This window comes from Juglans regia, chromosome 16, assembly GCF_001411555.2.
Source record: "Juglans regia cultivar Chandler chromosome 16, Walnut 2.0, whole genome shotgun sequence".
Lineage (NCBI taxonomy): Eukaryota > Viridiplantae > Streptophyta > Magnoliopsida > Fagales > Juglandaceae > Juglans > Juglans regia.
This window is the reverse complement of record NC_049916.1, coordinates 19,564,284-19,584,292: the sequence shown is the minus strand read 5'-3', so window position 1 is coordinate 19,584,292 and position 20,009 is coordinate 19,564,284. Positions and strand designations below refer to the sequence as shown.

General features: G+C 36.2%; 1 protein-coding gene across 1 annotated transcript; it reads left to right on the top strand.

Moving 5' to 3' along the window:
* The first annotated feature begins 2,717 nt into the window (after positions 1 to 2,717).
* LOC109019227 (sucrose transport protein SUC3-like) lies at positions 2,718 to 15,619 on the top strand. Its single transcript, XM_035686640.1, has 15 exons — positions 2,718 to 3,287; positions 4,147 to 4,212; positions 4,530 to 4,628; positions 4,738 to 4,802; positions 4,883 to 4,967; positions 5,149 to 5,182; positions 5,333 to 5,432; positions 5,696 to 5,771; positions 6,376 to 6,735; positions 12,149 to 12,292; positions 13,363 to 13,596; positions 13,688 to 13,751; positions 13,835 to 13,878; positions 14,527 to 14,718; positions 15,045 to 15,619. Exons 1-14 carry the CDS (start codon positions 3,027 to 3,029, stop codon positions 14,695 to 14,697), a joined length of 1,803 nt encoding a protein of 600 aa, XP_035542533.1. The 5' UTR covers positions 2,718 to 3,026; the 3' UTR covers positions 14,698 to 14,718; positions 15,045 to 15,619.
* Positions 15,620 to 20,009: the final 4,390 nt, after the last annotated feature.

The following is a 20,009-nucleotide window of genomic DNA, read 5'->3' as shown; positions in this document are numbered from 1 at the left end:
GGATCAATAAAACTATGAGTACTCCTTGTATCTATCAAAACCAACACCTTCTGTTGGTTAGTTTCTCCTTGTAATCTCATAGTTTTTGGGGCTAAAGATCCAGTTATAGCATGTAGTGAAATCCCTAACAACTCTCCTACTTCTTTCCCTATAGTTTCTCTTGATTGCACAACAGCCAGGGATCCCTCTTCTTTTTCAACTTCTTTTTTTTCTTCCTATTCCTCAACTCCCATACCTTATAACAGAAAAACGCCGAATTTATTGCATCTATGCTCAGGGTGGAATTTCTCATCACAGTAATAGCATAACTCCATTTTACTCCTTTCTTGCATTTGAGTGGGAGTGATTTTTCTGATTGGTAGGTTGGGTTTTCTGGGAAGATTGGGCTGTATGGATGGGGTTTGGTTTGTTTGGTGGGGCTGGAAGTCTCAAGATTGGGTTGGGTGTAGGTACTTTTAGTGGGATGTTAGGGTTAATAGTGTTTTGGCTATGGGATTTGGCAAAAACACCTTGGGTCCGCTGCAACACCTCCTCCTCCTGCACTTGCTAAACCAAAAGTAGCAAAACAATGTTGAAGGTTTAAACATAGTAACTATGATTCTTAGATCATCCCTTAGTCCACTCAAGAAGGTACTAATTCGAAACTCCTCTGTTATTTCCTCTATCTTATTAGACAAAGCTTCAAATTGAGTTTGATACTCCAACACTGTACTTGTCTGCCTTAATTTAGTAAATTTTCCAACTGGATCCTCATAACTTGAGGGTCCAAATCTTACCTTCATGGATGATACAAACTCATCCCAAGTGTGAACCGGACTTGAGTCCATGTGCAAACAATACCAAGATAGGGATTTACCCTCAATGTGAAAGAAGGTTATTTGTAGCCTTTGATCATCAGGTGTGTTATCATATGCAAAAAATTGTTGAGCCTTAATAATCCATTCCATTGGTTTCGCCCCATCAAACTTAGGAAAATCCAACGTAAGTGATCTGGCTTGTATCCCCTCATTTCCCTCAAACAAAGGATTATTACTAACCTTAGCATTCAAATTTGAGGACCCTTCACTCTGATGATGATTTCCAGCTATTATTGCCAGTTGTTCATAGCTAGCCAGATTATTAATTTGCTGCAACATTACCTCTAATATACTTTTTGCCTTTCCTGTTTTTCCCTCAGGTGCAGATTCTCCCCCTTCAATGACGCCACAACTTCAACTAAATGGGCCTGTCAAGTGCCTTCCGCCACTGTTATGATTCTTGATAATTGATGAAATTAATCATGTAAAGTTTTTTGGCTATTTGATGTGCCCAGGGCCTCCTTAAACTCAGAATTTGAGATTGAAAAAGGTATCATGAATTCCTTCATTCGACATGCTTACAAATATTAAATAAGACTACAAGCAGAACAACCCACTTCCTACACGTTGGCTCAGCCTAAGAGCATTAGCCACGTTTCTATCAACAGACCACTAAAATAGAAATTGGACTCAGTCAAGACTACAGCCCATGACTCTAACCCAACGGAAACCAACAATAATAGAAAGACTACAATACCATGACTTAATCAAGAAAATTATATTAAGACCCTGCCTTCCTTAAGATACTTTCGATTCTTATGGAACCCTAGCCGCCGCACATAACAGGCAGTTGTAACCCGAGACCAATTTTATGGAAGCCAGAGCGAAAGAAAAAAGTCATGGTTGTACCAAGCATAGAAAAAGGCCATGGAAGTACCAACCATAGCGAAAGAAAAGGGCCATCACACGAAAGAGGCTGGAGGTGCAGAGGCTTAGGGCTTTCTTCTAATGAAACACACCGTTTAATGAGGAGTAACACGAAGAATGCAAGGCCACTTAAGAATTTCCTTATGAGAGTGCCAAAATGCTGAACTCAGGGTTTCATTAATCCATGTTGGCTGGCATGCACGGGGCCTACCACATTATGCCTGAGTTTAGAATTTTTGTGTATTAAACATCTAGTGGAGTTTTTATTTTTTTTAAATTATCTAGTAATTAGTATAGTAGTAGATACTTAGTATTTTACTATTGCTAATTAATTTTTTTAACCTAAAGGTTACCATTACAAATGACATTAGAATAGAAATGAAATTTAATATTTAAAATGGGGTTTAAAAACTTAGCAAATTAGATCTTGAATTGAGAAAAAAATTTCCAAAAAGATTTTGAATTGAAAAAAAAAGGCCCAAAAGAAGTGGCCTAAACCGGCCGGTTTCACCCCTCTGCTTCTGTTGGTTTCAGACGATTTTTCCAGTAAAAAACCACCGGCCAGTCAGTTCAGTTTATGGCCAAACTAGCCCTAATCGATGGTAAGACTGCTCACCCATATACAGATCTAGATATGTGATTATACTCCGATCAAATTTTGCAAATATCATTTTTTTATTCTTTTAAAAAAATTTGAATACTCGAATTATAACTTATTTTTCTAAGAAGTATACTTAGGTGCTGATTGAATAATAAGTTAAAATAAAATTTAAAAATTGAATAAAATATTATTTTTTAATATTATTATTATTTAAAAATTTTAAATTATTTATTATATTTTATATAAAATTTTAAAATTTTTTTAATAATAACATGAGATGAGACCTTCAATTGCAGAATGCAGGTCCTCTATTTATCCGTTCCATGTATTCGTACTCGTGGATAATTCGGTTATAGAGCCTATTTCTGCCTTTATTCGGATTCCGGACCGGGCGGGAAAAACTGGGCCCGGATTAACGGTGCGTATCAAGCAGGACACTTCATGGTGATGCTGAGCAACTGACATTCAAGGAAAGGCCAGAATCGTCCCATCGCATTCGCATCAGGGTCATCCTCCTCACACGGTCACACCCGCCCAAATTTGACCGTTAACCCTGCAATTTCTTCTTCTTCTTATTTTTCCCTATCCCTCGAATCAGATATCTGTGCAAAACTCGTAGATCCTCAGCAATCGAGTTTAATGTGAGGGCCTCGATCGAGCGCTCTTAATCATCGCCGACTCCAGAATACCGTCTCCGATTCATGGCGGCGAAGGACTCCGTGCCGTTAGGGGTTCCGTACAAGAACCTTAAGATAGTGGCGGAAGTGGAAATGGTGGAAGCGGACGAGTCCCCCTCCCCCAACCACCTGATCGACCTTAATTCTCCTCCTTCTTCTTCGGCTTCTCCTCCTCCCAGAGATAATCACAGTAGCTTGATGACTGTGATTCTCAGTTGTACGATCGCCGCTGGGGTCCAATTCGGCTGGGCCTTACAGCTCTCGCTTTTGACTCCTTACATTCAGGTCCATTCTCTCTCTTCCCCCTCCCCCCCATAGAAAATGTTGTTATATTTTTGGTTTAATCTATGTTTTAAATTTGCGTGGCTTCTCGAAGATTCGGACCTGCACGAGTATGAGACTGTTTAGGCTCTGATTCTGAGAATTATAGTGCCTTAGCGTTCGGTGAAATCTCTCTAATTATAAAAAAATTTCCATCTGTCATGCCGTGACTCACTCCGTCCGAAGGAGTGACAAACTGAGACGTGGGAACTCCTTCTCTGTCCTACAGATCTAAAAGGCCGTCACGTGTAAATGGGTTGAGAATGTTAAGAAAGGATCAGAACGGGACAGTTGATCCTTAGAGATTGAGGATTAGAGTATGATTTAGACATTATTTTTGAATGATCATGTAAAGGGAGTAGTGATCAGCTTGTGACTCGGAACTTTACAGTAGTTTGGTGTTACCATCCAATGTAGTTACAGCTCCTAAGAAAATTTCATTCTGAGTTGAATTTAGAGAGCTAAAAAACCTTCCTCTTTAAATGCCCCCCCGTTTTCCGGAGTTGATGATTATTTAAGATTATAAAATGACTGGAGAAAGTTACCATGGCCATGTTTGCACCAAATGTTGGGGTAGAAACAGAGCTTTCTCCATGGTTGCGCAAAACGATGCGTGTAATATAAAATCAAAACCATAATTCTGAGATTTTTCTCAGTTTACATTGATGCAAGTTGTTATCTACATTGTTTATTCATGATTCATTTGATAGTTTCTGAAATCTTTGCCTTGATCAGTGAAACTGTATTGAGTAATTTGAATTCTTTTCAATTTTATAAATGTACTTCATTTTGAGTAACTGATGCTCTTAACTGATTGTTGCAGACGCTTGGAATAGAACATGCATTTTCTTCTTTCATTTGGCTATGTGGTCCAATCACAGGTCTTGTGGTAGGTGATAGCAACTGCTTACTTATTTTTCATTTTCCTTTTTTTGCTCTACTGTGGACCAATGGTTCAGAATTATAATGTTTTATATCAACTGTATAAATTTCCTTCAAAGATTTGCTCTTTAGTTCGTTACGATATATCAAGCCGTCATCTGTGACATCCCATACTAAGTGATGTGATACAGGTGGTGTATGGGATGATCCTACATTACTTGGGAGGGAGAAGTTATTGCTCTTTATAATGATTCCAATTGGACTCTTTGTATATCATTGATTCAAGTAGTAATATTCTTGATTTACTTGCTTCTTGTTTTTCAGGTTCAACCGTGTGTTGGTATTTGGAGTGATAGATGCACTTCTAAATATGGAAGAAGAAGGCCATTTATTCTTATAGGATCTCTCATGATTTCAGCAGCAGTAAGTTTTCAGAACATCTCTATCTTTTAAACTTGGTTTTATGGCTTTTTTATATTTGCTAAACTTAGTTATAAAATATATATTTGCTAAACTAAATCTTGCAAATTAGGTGATATTAATCGGGTTTTCTGCAGACATTGGATATTTATTAGGTGATACGAAGGAGCATTGCAGGTTTCTATTGCCTTCTCTTGATCCTTTGTTTTTTTATTTCACAAATATTAATTTGAGTTAAAAAAGCTCATCTAATGCAGCACATACAAAGGTACCCGAATGAGGGCAGCTATTGTATTTATTATTGGTTTTTGGATGCTAGATCTTGCCAACAATACAGTGCAGGTGAAGCTTGTTGAAACAATTTATTTCTGGCTTTGAATTACAACGTATGAAATCTTGTATACTCCCTGTGTATGGGGGATACAACCTTTTCTAGTGTTAATAAATTCATCATTCTACTTATAAAATCTTTGTTGTTAACCACCATGTATATAAGAGCAAATGACATTTTTGTCCTTTTTAGGGACCAGCTCGTGCACTTCTGGCTGATCTATCAGGTGTCTACTTTTCTTTTTCTCCTATATATTTTTTTTTCCATCTGGGTTCTTATAGATTCAGTGATATCTGGCTACTTTTGTTTTATTTATATGTTATTCAGCTAATGTGACTTTAAAACATTATAAATTGTGTTTCAAATGTATTTTTAGGCCCTGATCAACGTAATTCATCAAATGCTGTATTCTGCTCATGGATGGCTGTTGGAAACATCCTGGGATTCTCTGCTGGTGCTAGTGGAAATTGGCACAGGTGACACCTCTTGACTGTTGTTTTTTTGTAACATACTGTTTGTGCAGATTCAGCTTGAAGTTTCTTTATGAGCCTATTCATTCTATGCATTCTATCATATGTGATATTTTTTAAATACCCTTTAGATGTAAAGAAACTTTGAATCTTTCATGGTCCAGATTCTCCCTTGTTCCAGTAGATGTATTAGTTTTTGTTTTCATTGTTTAAATGCACCACTTAATTTTTGTGATGATTAATCCATTTGGATATTCATTTGTGAGCAGATGGTTTCCATTTCTGACAAGTAAAGCTTGCTGTGAAGCCTGTGCAAATCTCAAAGCAGCATTTCTTGTTGCGGTGGTGAGTTACATTTTTTCCAATGTAAATCACATGGATTCAATGACAGATCTATCATTATTACTTCTTTCAATTTTTTATATAAATGAAGCAGAAATGGTGTATTCTAGGAGCTTCTGGGAGTAAAAGATCCTATAATCATGTGCTTCCATTTTACCATTGACCACCGGCTACCGGCAGGGTTTCTGTCTGGCTAAATCTTGTTTCTGTGGATTATCTGGGTGAAGCAATGAAGAATATATAATCAGGCTTATGTTATTATAGATTGCTAAACTTGATTTGTATGTCCATGCTATGAGTCTTGCATGTGTAAGAGAGAGCAGTGTGGAATTATGGATGTTGATCCTATAAAGACTCAAATGACATCAGCCGGCTTTGAGGTCTCTGATAAAGACCAGTCATTTGTTCTGGTTATTGTAAAAAAGAAACAGCATCTATATACACATAGCTTCTGATTTTTTTTTTTCTTTTTTGGCATCTAACTTTAATATTTCATAACTTCGTTAATCTTTTAATGAAAAACCCAGGAAAGAAAGGAATTTGTTGCTTGAAGCATTTTATTGGCATCTTATTGTGTGATTCTTAGTTCACGGACGTTGTTTTGCAGGTTTTCCTGACACTTTGCTCACTTGCGACTCTTTATTTTGCGAAGGAGGTTCCACTTAGTGTGAATCGTCCCCACCGTCTATCTGATACTCTGCCTTTGTTGGATGACATACAACAAAATGGTCTGGACATGTCAAAGTCAAAGTCTTCTCTGCCAATTGCTAACAATGGGAGAGGTAACAACACTGCAGGTGATTATGAAAGGGATATAAACCTAACACAGTTAAACTCTAAAGTTGAGGATCATCACAATGAAAACTTTAGTGATGGCCCTGGAGCTGTGTTTGTCAATCTGTTGACCAGTTTAAGGCATTTACCGCTCGCGATGCATTCAGTGCTTATTGTTATGGCTCTAACCTGGGTAGGTACTGTAGTTATATCAATATTTCCTTTTTCTGTATTTTCCCTTCTAATTAGGTGTTGGTTAATTTCCAAACTTGAGTAATGCACAAGATAGTTGTTACTTCAAATTTTCTTTCTTGGTAAAAAAAAAAAAAAAAAAATTAAAATCATAATTTTTTTTTATAAGTAAAACAAGTATTTATTAATCCAACAACTGTCAATTACAAAGTTAGAAATGTCCTAATTATGTAGGAGCATTAGAAACTAAGAAATCATGAAGGTCCATGCCATTAAAGTCCATAACAATGGCCCAAGTACAAAGAGTCCTAAAAAATAACAGTTTCAGCTCTGCCAAAGATCTCTCTGTCTTTGAAAGTCCTCTCATTGCACTCCTTCCATAAGCACCACATAATACAAATAGGGATCATCTTCCAAACTGCTATGATCTGTCTCACACCTCGAATTGAGGTCCAGCAAGCCAATACATCCAAAACGGTTTCCGGCATAACCCACGCTAAGTCCATTCTTTTAAACACCTCATCCCAAAGAGTCTTGGCTACCTCGCAATGTAAAAGTAAATGATTAACCGACTTACCCCCATTTTTACACATGCAACACCAATCTGCAATGATTATCTTCTTCTTTCTCAGATTATCCATGGTGAGAATCTTGCCCAAAGACACTGTCCACACAAAGAAAGAAGCTTTGGGAGGAGCCTTATGACGCCAAAGCCTTCTCCAAGGAAACTGTATCTCAGGACCTTGTGTGAGGACCTTATAGAAGGAACGAACAGTGAACACCCCTTTTCCTGCAGAACTCCATCACAAATCATCTTCATGCTGGATATTTGGACGACAAGAATACAAAAGACTATAAAAATCTACAAAACTCCCCATCTCCCAATCCTGTGCCGCTCGGTTGAAATTGATGTTCCAGTGAATGCTCCTACCTGAGACTTCCATAACCTCTGCCACTGTGGCATCTTTGGCACTTGCAATCAAGAGAAAAGTAGGAATCAGATGTTGTAGAACACTGTTGCTACACCAAGCATCCTTCCAAAATATGATCTTGGAACCTGTCCCCAATTGCAGTCTAGTGTGTTGATGAAATATCTCCCATCCTCTTCTAATATGTTTCCATAGCCCCATTCCAGAGGCCCCTTAACTTCTCTAGTACACCATCCCTCCACTAAATCACCATATTTGTTCTCAATCACAGTTTTCCATAAAGCTTATGGTTCCTTGGTATATCGCCATAACCATTTGTCAAGTAACGCCCGATTGAACAACCTCAAATTTCTAATACCCAAACCTCCATTAGAGATAGGGCGGCACACCATCTCCCACTTGACTAAATGAAATTTAAACTCTTTTCCTAAGCTCCCCCAATAGAAAATCTCTCTGTAACTTCTCAAGTCGACCTACCACACTTGCCGATAAAATGAATAATGATAAAAAATAGGTACGTAGGTTAGAAAGTGTACTTTTGATTAATTAATCTGACTCCCTTTCGACAAGTACATTCACTTCCACCCTGCCAGTCTCCTCTTTACTTTTCCAATCACTGTATCTCAAATCGAGCGTGCCCTTGACGCTATACCCAGCGGTAGTCCCAGATAAGTCATAGGAAGAGATGCTATCTTACAACCCAGTGTGCCAGCCAACTCCCTTATATTCTGAACTTCTCCAATGGGTACCAACTCGGATTTATCATAATTCACTTTTAAACTAGACACTACTTCAAAACAAAAAGCGCCTTCACAGCCCTCAACTGGGCTTGATCGGCCTCACACATAATAAGCGTATCGTCTGCAAATAGCAAATGAGAAATAGTAGTAATAGCCCTTCTTGGCAATCCAATCTGGAAGCCACTAACAAACCCATTCGTCACTAAAACCGAGATCATCATGTTTAGTGCCTCCATAACAATAACAAAAAGTAAAGGAGATAACGGATCCCCTTGTCTCAAACCACGAGAGCTCGGGAAGAAACCCTCTGAACTGCCATTGATCAACACAGAGAACCGTACCATGGATATATACTAGCTGATCCAAGACCTCCACCTTTCACCAAACGCACACCTACCCAGTAAATATAGAAGGAAATCCCAATTAACATGATCATACGCTTTCCATATCTAGATTTCACATAATCCCTGAGCTGCCAGCCTTCAATCTACTGTCCAAACATTCATTGGCAATTAGAGCCGCATCAAGGATCTGTCTACCCTTAACAAAAGCATTTTGAGGCTTAGTAACAATCTTCCCCAAGACCCCACTTAACTGATTTGCAAGCACTTTTGCAATGATCTTATACACACCATTCACTAAGCTAATGGGGCCGAAAATCTATGATCTCAAAGGCCTCTACCTTTTTAGGTTAGGGATTAATGCAAGAAAAGTGGTGTTGAGACTTTTCTCAAATTTTTCTACCGAGAATAACTCTTGAAACACTTTCAAAAGATCTTCTTTAATCACCTCCCAACATTTTTGGAAAAAACCCATAGAGAAACCATCAAGACCGGGGGCCTTATCTTTTGCCATTTTCTTTGCTACGTCATAGACCTCTTCCTCTTCAAAAACCCTCTCCATCATGGCAACGTCCCCTGGTTCAATAGTGTCAAGAGGCCATCCAAAGTAGGCCTCCACACCCCACTTGCTCAATGAGAAGCTTTTCAAAGAACTCGACCACGTGGTCTTGAATAACCTTTTCTTCTTTGCACTCGACCCCTTCAATTTTCAGCATTTTAATGTTATTATTTCTTCTATGAGAGTTTGCAATTCTATGAAAGAACTTCTTGCTCCGATCCCCTTCCTTTAACCAAAGAGCTCTTGAGTTTTGGCGCCATGACATTTCTTCCTGTAGGATTATCCTCTCAAGATCTGCGACCAACAAAGTTTTTTGTGCTTGCTCCTCCTCAATAAGTGGCCTCCCTTCTTGCAGTCTTTCCAAATCCTGTATGTCCATCCTCTTGGTATTTTTATTCTCCTCTACATTGCCGAAAGACTGTTTATTCCACTCCTTTAAGTCTCTTTAAGGCTTTCAGTTTATTCGCAAAAATGAAACTAGGGTGTACCTTCGAAATGATACGAAATCCACCATTGTTTAACCCTTTCCACAAAACCTTCTGACTTCAACCACATGTTCTCGAACTTAAAACACCTTCTACCGCTACGAATACCTCCACAATCAAGCAAAATAGGCCAATGATCCGAGGCTAGATGTACCAAATGCTTTTGCCATACATCCGGAAAATGACTTTCCCACTCATGTGAAATTAAGAAACGATCCAAGCGGGACCAAGTTTGATTATTTGAAGAAGTGGCTGGACCCTCAGCTAGTGGAAGGTCTATTAAGTTCAAATCAAAGATACACTCTAAGAACTCCAAACTTGCTGGTCTCAATCTTCTACTTCCAAAATTTTCACTTTGGAGACGAACCACATTGAAATCCCCCCAATACACCAAGGGATCTCCCACTAGCTATGTACCCCTGCAAGCTCATCCCACAATAATCTTTTGTCGACGTCTAGGTTAGGCCCATACACACCTACAAATGTCCACAAGAAACCATTTGACACATTTAAAAGAACATGCTACCATACTGATAAAAAAGAAAAAAGAAAAAAGAACATGCTACCATATATCTCCCTATATACTCCTCCACTTTCTCCATCACCCGCCTATCCCACATCATCACAACTCCTCCCGATACCCCTGAAGAGGCCAGGTATACCCAGTCTACATAAATACTGCTCCATAAACTCCGAACAGTCTTCCTACTGATCATCTTCAGCTTCGTCTCCTGTAAGCATACAATGTCCGCTTTCCTCTCACGGAGTAGTTGCCGAATCCGAAGACGCTTCTCTACCTCGTTTAGACCCCGGACATTCTAAGATACAATCTTGGGTTTCATTGGGGAACAATCAGCCCTTTCCCTTTTGCCCTATTCCTGCTGGAGCTATCCTCCAAGTTCATCGACCACATCAATCTTTTTAGTTTCCGACTTTTCTTTGAGTCTCCCTTCTTTTTTTGGTTGTGTTCAGCTTCCATAGTAGTTAACAAAGCTATGAATTGCTCTTCATACCCCCCATCACATTCAATTCCCACAACATGTTGAATTTCTTTTTCTTTATGTATTTCCCAACTAAAATCACAAAAAAGTGAACATATTAGTTTACTTGAAATTGACACTTGTGCGTTCCTAAGAGTAAGTAATACAATTAGTAATATTATTGTAATTCTACATAAGTTTATTTTATGTGTACTATAATATGGGGAGTCACCTTCTATTGAAAATTAATGATGAAGGCTGTAATTGTTTAGTGTTAATCTCATTGCTTGTAGCTTTATATGCTGAAGTATAGATATGATGGGGAACCTTTAAAACTAGCAGAAAAACCAAAAGTATGCAACATATAGGCATAGTTTACAAACAAGTTAGAACTATGATAAATAATCTGTGGTAGTAGACAAGTTGTTACCAAAGAGTAACGTGGGATAACTGTAATTCTTTCATAAGCCCTCGGGGTTGGCTCAAGTGGTAAAGGCCTTGGGTGCAAACAATCTCTAGGGGCCGTTGGACTGGAGGATTTTTCCCTTGAATGACCCGAGGTGCACTTGTGGGAAGAGAAAAGATATTTGCAACCGTGAAATGTGCAATCGCCGCGTAATCGCTTTGAAAAAAGTGGATAAAACATGAGAACCACATGAAAAAATTAATTTTTTAATAGTAGACCCCACTCTTTTTCAAAGTGATTATGTGGCGTTTACGCACTTCATGGTTGTATGTAGAATTACTCTTGTGGGAAACTCCTTGTTGAGGGCCTGTGCACCCCCCGGGATTAGTCTGGACGCTATTCCTGGACATCTAGTGCCAATAAAAAAAAAAACTGTAATTCTTTCACACTTAATACGATGGAGAAATGTTACAAACAAAAATATTAATATAAAGCTTAAATGTTACCACAAGATTCTCAATTCGTATGGCATCAACTCATGGTTAAAAAGGAACACTTGTATTGACACTTTGTATCAATTCGTCTAAGATGAGGGGATTAGTAACTGAATCAACAAGTTTTTTTTTTTTTTTTTTGGGGCTATGGGGTGGAAGGGAAGAAAGGAAAAGCAGAATGAAGGTTATAGGTACAAAGTTTTTTGATTTTTTAGTGGGTAGTTTTTTTTTTTTTTTTTTAGAAAACAAACTTAAAACTGAAACTTTGTTTTTTAAAAAATGGCAAGGTATAAAATAAGGTTTTCTTAATGTAAATTTTTTAATTTGATTTTTTTAACCAAATGTTTTTTGCTTATGTGGTGTATGGCTTGGTCCCCCACGTAATTGTTTTTTGTTTTTGAGATTAGTGCTTTTGTGCAATGATCGCTTGTTTGAGCTTTCCATATTTACCTTATGCTGTTTGCTATCATAATCTTGCAGTGGTCCTGGTTCCCCTTCTTTCTTTTTGATACTGATTGGATGGGAAGGGAAGTTTATCATGGAGATCCAAAAGGAAATCTTTCTGATGTACAGAGGTATAACCAAGGTGTAAGAGAAGGTGCATTCGGTTTGCTATTGAATTCAGTAAGAACTCAAAATTGAGCATCGATAGTTTTAACTTTTATTGGAAATGTATCCTACTTCGTGAAAATCTAGGGCATAATCATAAACATACCTTAAAAAAAACATAAACGCACATTGGGGTGAATAGGTGTTTTATTTAGATTATTACTGAATTCAAAATGCTTCACAACTGGAAAATATCAAGCAAACACCATCAACAAAACCAGCATTAAAATAAATCACATAGAGATTTTGTTGGACGAAGTGGAAAACTTTTGAACAATTCTTCTAAAGAAAATCACTCCAAGTGATGAGTCAGCACCTAAAATTCTTAATAAGAGAAAGTTGTTAAAATCAATATATAAAACATTTCTATTTGTAGCAACTATGACTTGCAACACCAACAACATGTCAGAACTCCGGCCTCTACTCCAACAAGTTCTTGTTTAAAGGACATTAAAAAATCATGAGGGTGGTGACTTGTGAATAAAGATAAATATTTTATACTTGAGGCATAATCTCACCTAGGGGTTTCTCTCTCTAAGAATACTGGTGAAATTTTATAGTAATGTCCATAGAACTGGAAAATCATTTTTTTTGGAAGCTTAAATAGGTAGAACTCAAATCATATTTAAAACAGGACTCATAATCATTTTACAGATTCAAGTCTTAACACATTCACTTGACTGAACCTCTTATGTGCATCTTGCGAACTAATAACAGTTAACATGAGGGAAAGTCTCAAGCCACGTCCTTCAAGGTATATAAAGCATGCTATACAAAGCATGGTCTCACGTCACATCATGACATCTTTTATGTGAAAGTTGCTCGAGTGGGGGACTCATAGAGATCTTGTGCACTCTCAAATTGTGCAATTTTTGTTCCATCTTGATTAAATTTTGATGCATAGAGTGTAATATTCTTTACACTAACACTTTCTTCTGATTAGAATAAAAATGTTTTCACAATTTTATAAGTAATGGAATCCTGTAAATATCGTCTTTTCTTTTTCGATAGGTGAATATTGTCTTTTCTTGCTCAACAATTATTGAAAGGATTTCTTTTATTTTTATTTTATTTTCTCGATGTAGGTTGTTCTTGGCATCAGTTCTTTCCTTATTGAACCCATGTGTCAGTGGATGGGTGCAAGACTGGTATGGGCGATGAGCAATTTTGTTGTATTTGCCTGCATGGCAGGCACAGCTATTATTAGTTTGGTATCCGTCCGGGAATATCCTGAAGGGATTCAACATGTGATTGGTGGGAGTGCAGCAATCAGGATTGCTGCCTTGGTTTTATTTGCTCTTCTTGGCTTTCCTCTTGCTGTAAGCATAGTTGCTCTCGGTCATACTTGATTTGCTTCCATTTCTGTCCCCAGCAGAGTTTGTTTACCGGCATCAATTGTTTGTGTTACAGATTACCTACAGTGTTCCATTTTCGGTCACAGCAGAGCTGACTGCTGATTCAGGTGGCGGCCAAGGTTTGTAGCAGTCTTTTTTTTTACTTCATGTTCTTACACTCCTCTCTCGGTTGTGATCCTGAACAGTTTGTATGGCTACGCAGGGATGGCTATAGGAGTTCTGAATCTTGCAATAGTTGTTCCCCAGGTAGTTAGTGTTACATGCATTCTTCTTTATTTTCTGTCTCATTTTTCCACATTTAAATTTGTAAATGGTTGATTCTTTACTATGTGGAATGGAAACCGTCCTAAAACAAAAATCTAAGTTTTCATATTGTTTTTTAGTTAACTAGTTAAGTGTGATAATTGTTTCCTTTTACTCCTATTTGGCTTTGATGAGGATATGGCTTTCAAACTTTGAAATAGATCAGCATTTTTTTGATTTTGCAAATGAGCAGCTAACATTATATATTTCTTTGGTTCTGTTAACCTTCATCCCAACCTTTTTTTTACTCTTTTGAGTGTATTGCCATAATTGCAGTTACTATGCTTGAGAAAGTTCAACATTCATATCCAAAGCATCTTTGGTACATATCTTAGTGAGAATGTTCCATAGTCTCCTGTCTCTAATTGTTTTTCTCCTGTTATTATTTGGGGGTCGAGTTCAGAGGTACCTAGCCTAGCTTGTAATATATTATTGATAATGTTGGGCTTATTGATTGATGAATGGTTTATAAGAATATATACTTTTCCTTTTTATTCTTGTTTGATCATGGCAAACACTTCTACTCTTGCTCCCTTTTTTATTTATTAATTTAGTCAATGTTGATGTCAACTGTGTTATTACTTTGCTTAGATGATCGTATCACTTGGTGCGGGGCCATGGGATGCTTTATTTGGAGGAGGAAACATTCCTGCTTTTGTTTTGGCTTCCGTCTCTGGCTTTGCAGCTGGTGTTATTGCAATTCGCAGACTGCCAAATCTTTCCAGCAGCTCTTACAAGTCGTCCGGTTTCCATTTGGGTTAATGACTGATGGGCATCATCAAGGTAACAACCAACCTGTATAGTATTTTTACCTGTGCCCACGACAACATGCTTAGTGGTTAACTTTCAGGGGGATGGCTCCGCCGTTTGCATACATATCATATTCTAATCAGATTAACGCCCTCCATGTCAAATTCATTCATTTTTGTAATGAAAATTTTGATGCGGTTTACATTGGAAGATATAATTGCTTATTTGCTTTATTCACTTATTCTTTTAAGAAATCCCAATTATCATCTTTCTGCATTCTGAGTTCAGTGGCATTGCTTATGTTTGTATTACTGAATGATGTTTTACACAAACTGATAAAAACACATATTTTGGTGTAGTGGTTCAGGTAGTGGAATAATGTTTGTGGGTGTTACCCACTGTTGCATCAACCCACTTTATGAAGGACTTTTTCTTGGTTAGCTTGTCTATCGAGAAACCTCTAAACTTTGTACCATTTATATGTTTAATTCTTTTATACTCTTGTAGCAGGATTTAATGTAAATCATGGGCTACTTCGGTCATTTCACTCGTCAACTTATTGTGAAATGACCAAAACATTCCTTGATTTACACTTGCCCTCCTTTTTAAAGACTCTACGCGGTGACAGTGATCGGTGTTTCTGTTAAATTGCCAGATAGCAACAACGGGGAAGAGAAAGAAAGAAAGTTGTAGGGAAACATAATGTATATTCTACTCGGCAGTCTTACATTACACACATGTTGATTTGGGTATTTATTTTTTCTTCGTCAACAGGTATGTGGTATAGAACTGCTGAGTAGAATTTTTCATTCCAATAAATGTTGGTTGAACTGTGCTATTCCGCTTTACCCCTAACTACATCTGTTCATCCTCATTCCTCACTAGTTAGAGTTGCATATTTCATTGTCAATGCAAAAGCAGTGTTTATACGGTACAATCAGTCCAAGCGAACGGGTCCCCCACCCTTAAAAGGGACGTTTCTTTTTTGAATAATATACCTAATAGAAATATAATTTATGTGGTTTTTTTTATTAGCCTTTCCCATTAGAATCTAAGGGTTGGTGTGAATATATCACTTTTTCGTTGGAAAAAGAGAGAAAAAAAATAAAAAAGTTTCAAAAAGGCCTCAAACTTGGTTTTACATGTGTCTGGGCATTGGATCAGAGATCGGTATCTTTTTTCCATCGATTATTTCGGAGATTAAAAAAAGCAGAATTGGGTGGGCGGGATCAAATTCTTACTTTGCCGGTAAAAAATTTCAAGTATGTCAAAATAATCTAAACAAGTTTGAAATAAATAAATTTTATATAAGTCTTTGTAAAATGGTAGACTCTATGTTGAAGAAGTATAAAAAAAATTATTTATTTTTAACGGACCTATATTTTTACAAAAAATTTACACAAGATTTATCTATTTAAAACTTGAAACTAACATAACTATATATATATGTATGTATGTATGCATGTATGTATTGAAACAAACCAATGAAAGCATCAGTTTTTCAGCAGTTCAGAATGAATAGGAGAACAACATATACCATGAAGATTGTGGTGAATCGAGTTTGTCCATGAATTAAGAGAAATGATACTTGCAGTCGTGATGTGTAAGTACCGTGCAGTCACTTGATAAAAAATGAATAAATATGAGACTCACATGAAAAGAAATTAATTTTTTAATAGTGGACTCCACTCTTTTTCAAAACGACTGTACAATATTTACGCATTTCACTACTGTATGTAGTATTACTCATAAATTAATCCCTGCACGAGTGACTAAATCTTCTATTTATTATTTATTTATTTTATTAGTAGTACTTATGTTTTTATTTCTTGCATTTGATAATTACTTGCGATTGAATAGGTTTATGATTGTTTAATATTGAGATAATTACCATACTGTTTTTCACACGCAAATATATACCATATTGATAATTTGCATAAATTAACATGTTTGTCCATCAATATGGTAGTAGACTAAAATCTTCGGTTGGTGTGCATATGAATATTTAACGTATGAGCAATATCCATGGTTTTACTAATCAGTGTTAGAATTTGAAGACCCGATTCAAATTGCAAAAGTTTAGAGAAACGTGAAACTAAACTACAAAGTGGCTATAAAACATAAATTAAACTTCCCTCGTTTGTTTTTACAACTCTTCTCAACTCATTTTATTTAATTATTACAATTTTATTAATTTTTCACGTAAAATAAAATAAATAACTCAATTTTTTTAAATCTCAAATAAAAATAATATTAAAAAAATTATATTCTAATAATATTTTATTCAACTTTTAATTTTAATTTCAACTCATCTCATTTGTAAAAACAAACTAGACCGATTTCCAAATTGCAAGAAAACGTAACTCGACCAGTGGTTGACGAATCACTATCAGCACATATCTCCTAATTGACTTAAACCCAAAATGCTGAGCAAAAAGAAAAAGATATCCAAAATATTTTTATTAAAAGAGAAAAAAAAAAAAGAAAAAGAAAGAATCCCTCCTTCCTGCAGAAAGAAAGGGAGCACATGGAATCAGAGTAATAAGCTGAACAACTCAGAAGCACGAGATTGCATGTGGAGGAGAAGATTCATCTCTTTCTTAATTTATTGACATTATTTTTTTGTGAATTTTCTATCTTTTTAAAATCAGTTGGAGAAAATAAAAGAGTCTAAAAAAATTGGGAGCAGTGTTGAGGAACATGCAGGATCCACCCCATTCCACCAGGCAGCTAGGGCTCTCCTTGATGATCTGCTTCCACCTAATAAAGTCATGTGATGCTGGTGAGACTAGCTTGTCTAATTTGCCCAATATTAAAGTCCCATTTTGTGGGACCCTAACAATTCCCATCAATACCAATTTTACAGATTGGTGGGTCCCTTCATTTCTCTTGGGCATACCCCTCCTTTGAAAATAAGTATAAGGCTGCTAATGATTTCTCCATCAAAACTCAGAAAGGCAAACCCCTCCCAGAAAGGCAAACCCCTCCCATGCATGTCTCTTCTCCTATGTATGCTTATCATCCACCTTGCTCATGCGTGTGCATGGTAGTATATACAAAATGTAGACAACAGTTTATGTTGGGTTATTTATATGAGAAATGCTACATACATAAAGAGAATATATATAAATAAATCAACAAATTTATTTGATTTCATATGATCCGTTAGTTTTTTTTTTTTAATAGACGAAGATCCCCTATCTATGAGAGACCTCGTCTCCAATTTATTCCAAAAACCTCACTTATGACAAAAGAATACTGTAATAACAATTTCAAAGCCACCAAAGAATCCTAACAAATTGAAATACTCAGTAGCCAAAATCAAAAGTAAAAATAATAAACCCTTGCAATCACTTTCTAATATAAGGTATTCCAAGTTTATCTAATCGAATTAATCTCCGAATGCGCCCTTGAATGGAAGACGCGTCACAAAAATCTGACGTCAAACCTTGAGCTCCCTGCTTAGTCAAAAAATCCGCCACCATATTAGTTTCTATATATATATGATGAAATTGAACATTGAGCTCACGTACCATGCTTGTCACTTCCTCCCAAAAAACCTGAAGGAACCAATACTTGTATATCCCGAAAGCTAACCAACTAACAATATTCGCAGAGTTTGATTCTACCAACACATCTCATAAATTTAATTGCCGACATAATCAAAGTCCATCATACAAGGCTTTACATTCAGCAATGGTATTAGTGGCATAACCATATGCATGTGCAAACCCCCAAGGACATCACCATTTACATCCCGTTAGATTTACTTTATAATAAAAATAATTTTATAATCTGACATATTGCATCGAGTCATGTCAGTTTGTAAATTTATTTTTGTTTAATCTCTTTATGGCTAAAGTATTTCTTTATTCATATATTCGTATTCATTAATAAAACTTTAAATGAACGAGTAAACTTAATTAATTCAATTTGATTAACTAAATGCACTATTTAGATTTCAATTAATCGAGTTCATGTCGAGTCATTCAAGTTTGTGTCGAGAGAATATTTTTTTTTATCTCTAAAAAAATCTTGGACACATTTTGTAATGAATCTCCTTCAATTACAATAATATTGTCATTTGTTTCTTCAATAAATATTTTCTCTTTTGCTTTATTATTACCCATCTAGAAACATCAATATATTGCCAATTCGATGGGATTAACAATTTTATAAGTATATATAGGTTGAGATACTCAAAATAAACCAACTATTTTATAAATTTGAAAAGTCATTTCTACAAAATAATTAGGAGGTGGCAGTACTGATCGACGAATGTTTCGATTATCCTTTTGCATTAGCTGATTATAGATCCGATGGATGAGATTCTACAATTTTTTTTTTTAATTTCTTTCGATTTTATGGATTTAGGATTTGAAGAACTTTTTATTTCTTTCATAAAAAGTTCTTCACAATTGGAGAGATATAATTATTTTTTGAACTGATCACATGATGATGATTATCAGAACAGATCCACCCAAGGTACGTATTTTTATCATCATTTCATTAATATATAATATCTGAGATCAGTACTAATTAAGTGGTAAGAGTTACTTTAATTATTAGGTAAAACATAAAAAGGAGAATGAAACTTTATAGTTTTGAGATTCAAATTTTGTTAGAAAATCAAACAAAATTTCAACTTTTCAGGATCAACGCACTGATCAGTCAAACCCCTTGTATAAGAAAAGAAAAAAGTAACCCTGAATGGTCCTAAAAAGGGAGAGAAGAAATTGTATTCATGAATGATATGCAATTGGCTTTACGAGTTAGAAATTACACACGCACACACAAATACATACATATATATATACATATATATATATATACATATATATATATATTTGTGTGTGCGCGCGCGCATGTGATACGAATGGAATATTGTGGTGGTGTAGGTTAGGGGCCACAGTAGCTAGTTTGGGACCCTCATGTGTTGGAATTTTAGTTCCTATCAGTAGAGAGACTGTGGCCGATGTGTGCTGCTTTATTTATTTTTCGTATGTATGATGGAATCATGCACTTAAGAAGAGGGAAAACGAAAGAAGAACAGAAAAAAAATGACATTAATGAAACTTGGGTGCTGCCTATTGCATGGTGTGCTGTGACTGTGATCAAGAATATCAGTGACCCCAGCTGCTCGATCGCTCTAGCAACTATTTCTGATAATTATTTATTTACTTTAATTTCGTTAAAAAAAGCAATTATAAGGTTAGCCACTTTTGTACTAATCCTGATATCAATTAATTAGTACTGATCTCTTGATGATCTTTATGTTTCATAATATATAGAAACAATTTTACTTTTGTTACTTGTCAAAAAGT

What these genes read in the sequence shown, in the direction of transcription:
- LOC109019227 (XM_035686640.1), top strand. Translation starts at nt 3,027, where the DNA reads ATGGCGGCGAAGGACTCCGTGCCGTTAGGGGTTCCGTACAAGAACCTT. An exon ending in GTCCAATCACAGGTCTTGTG is followed by an intron (nt 4,213 to 4,529) that starts GTAGGTGATAGC and finishes CTTGTTTTTCAG; the next exon opens with GTTCAACCGTGTGTTGGTAT. An exon ending in TCGGTTTGCTATTGAATTCA is followed by an intron (nt 12,293 to 13,362) that starts GTAAGAACTCAA and finishes TTCTCGATGTAG; the next exon opens with GTTGTTCTTGGCATCAGTTC.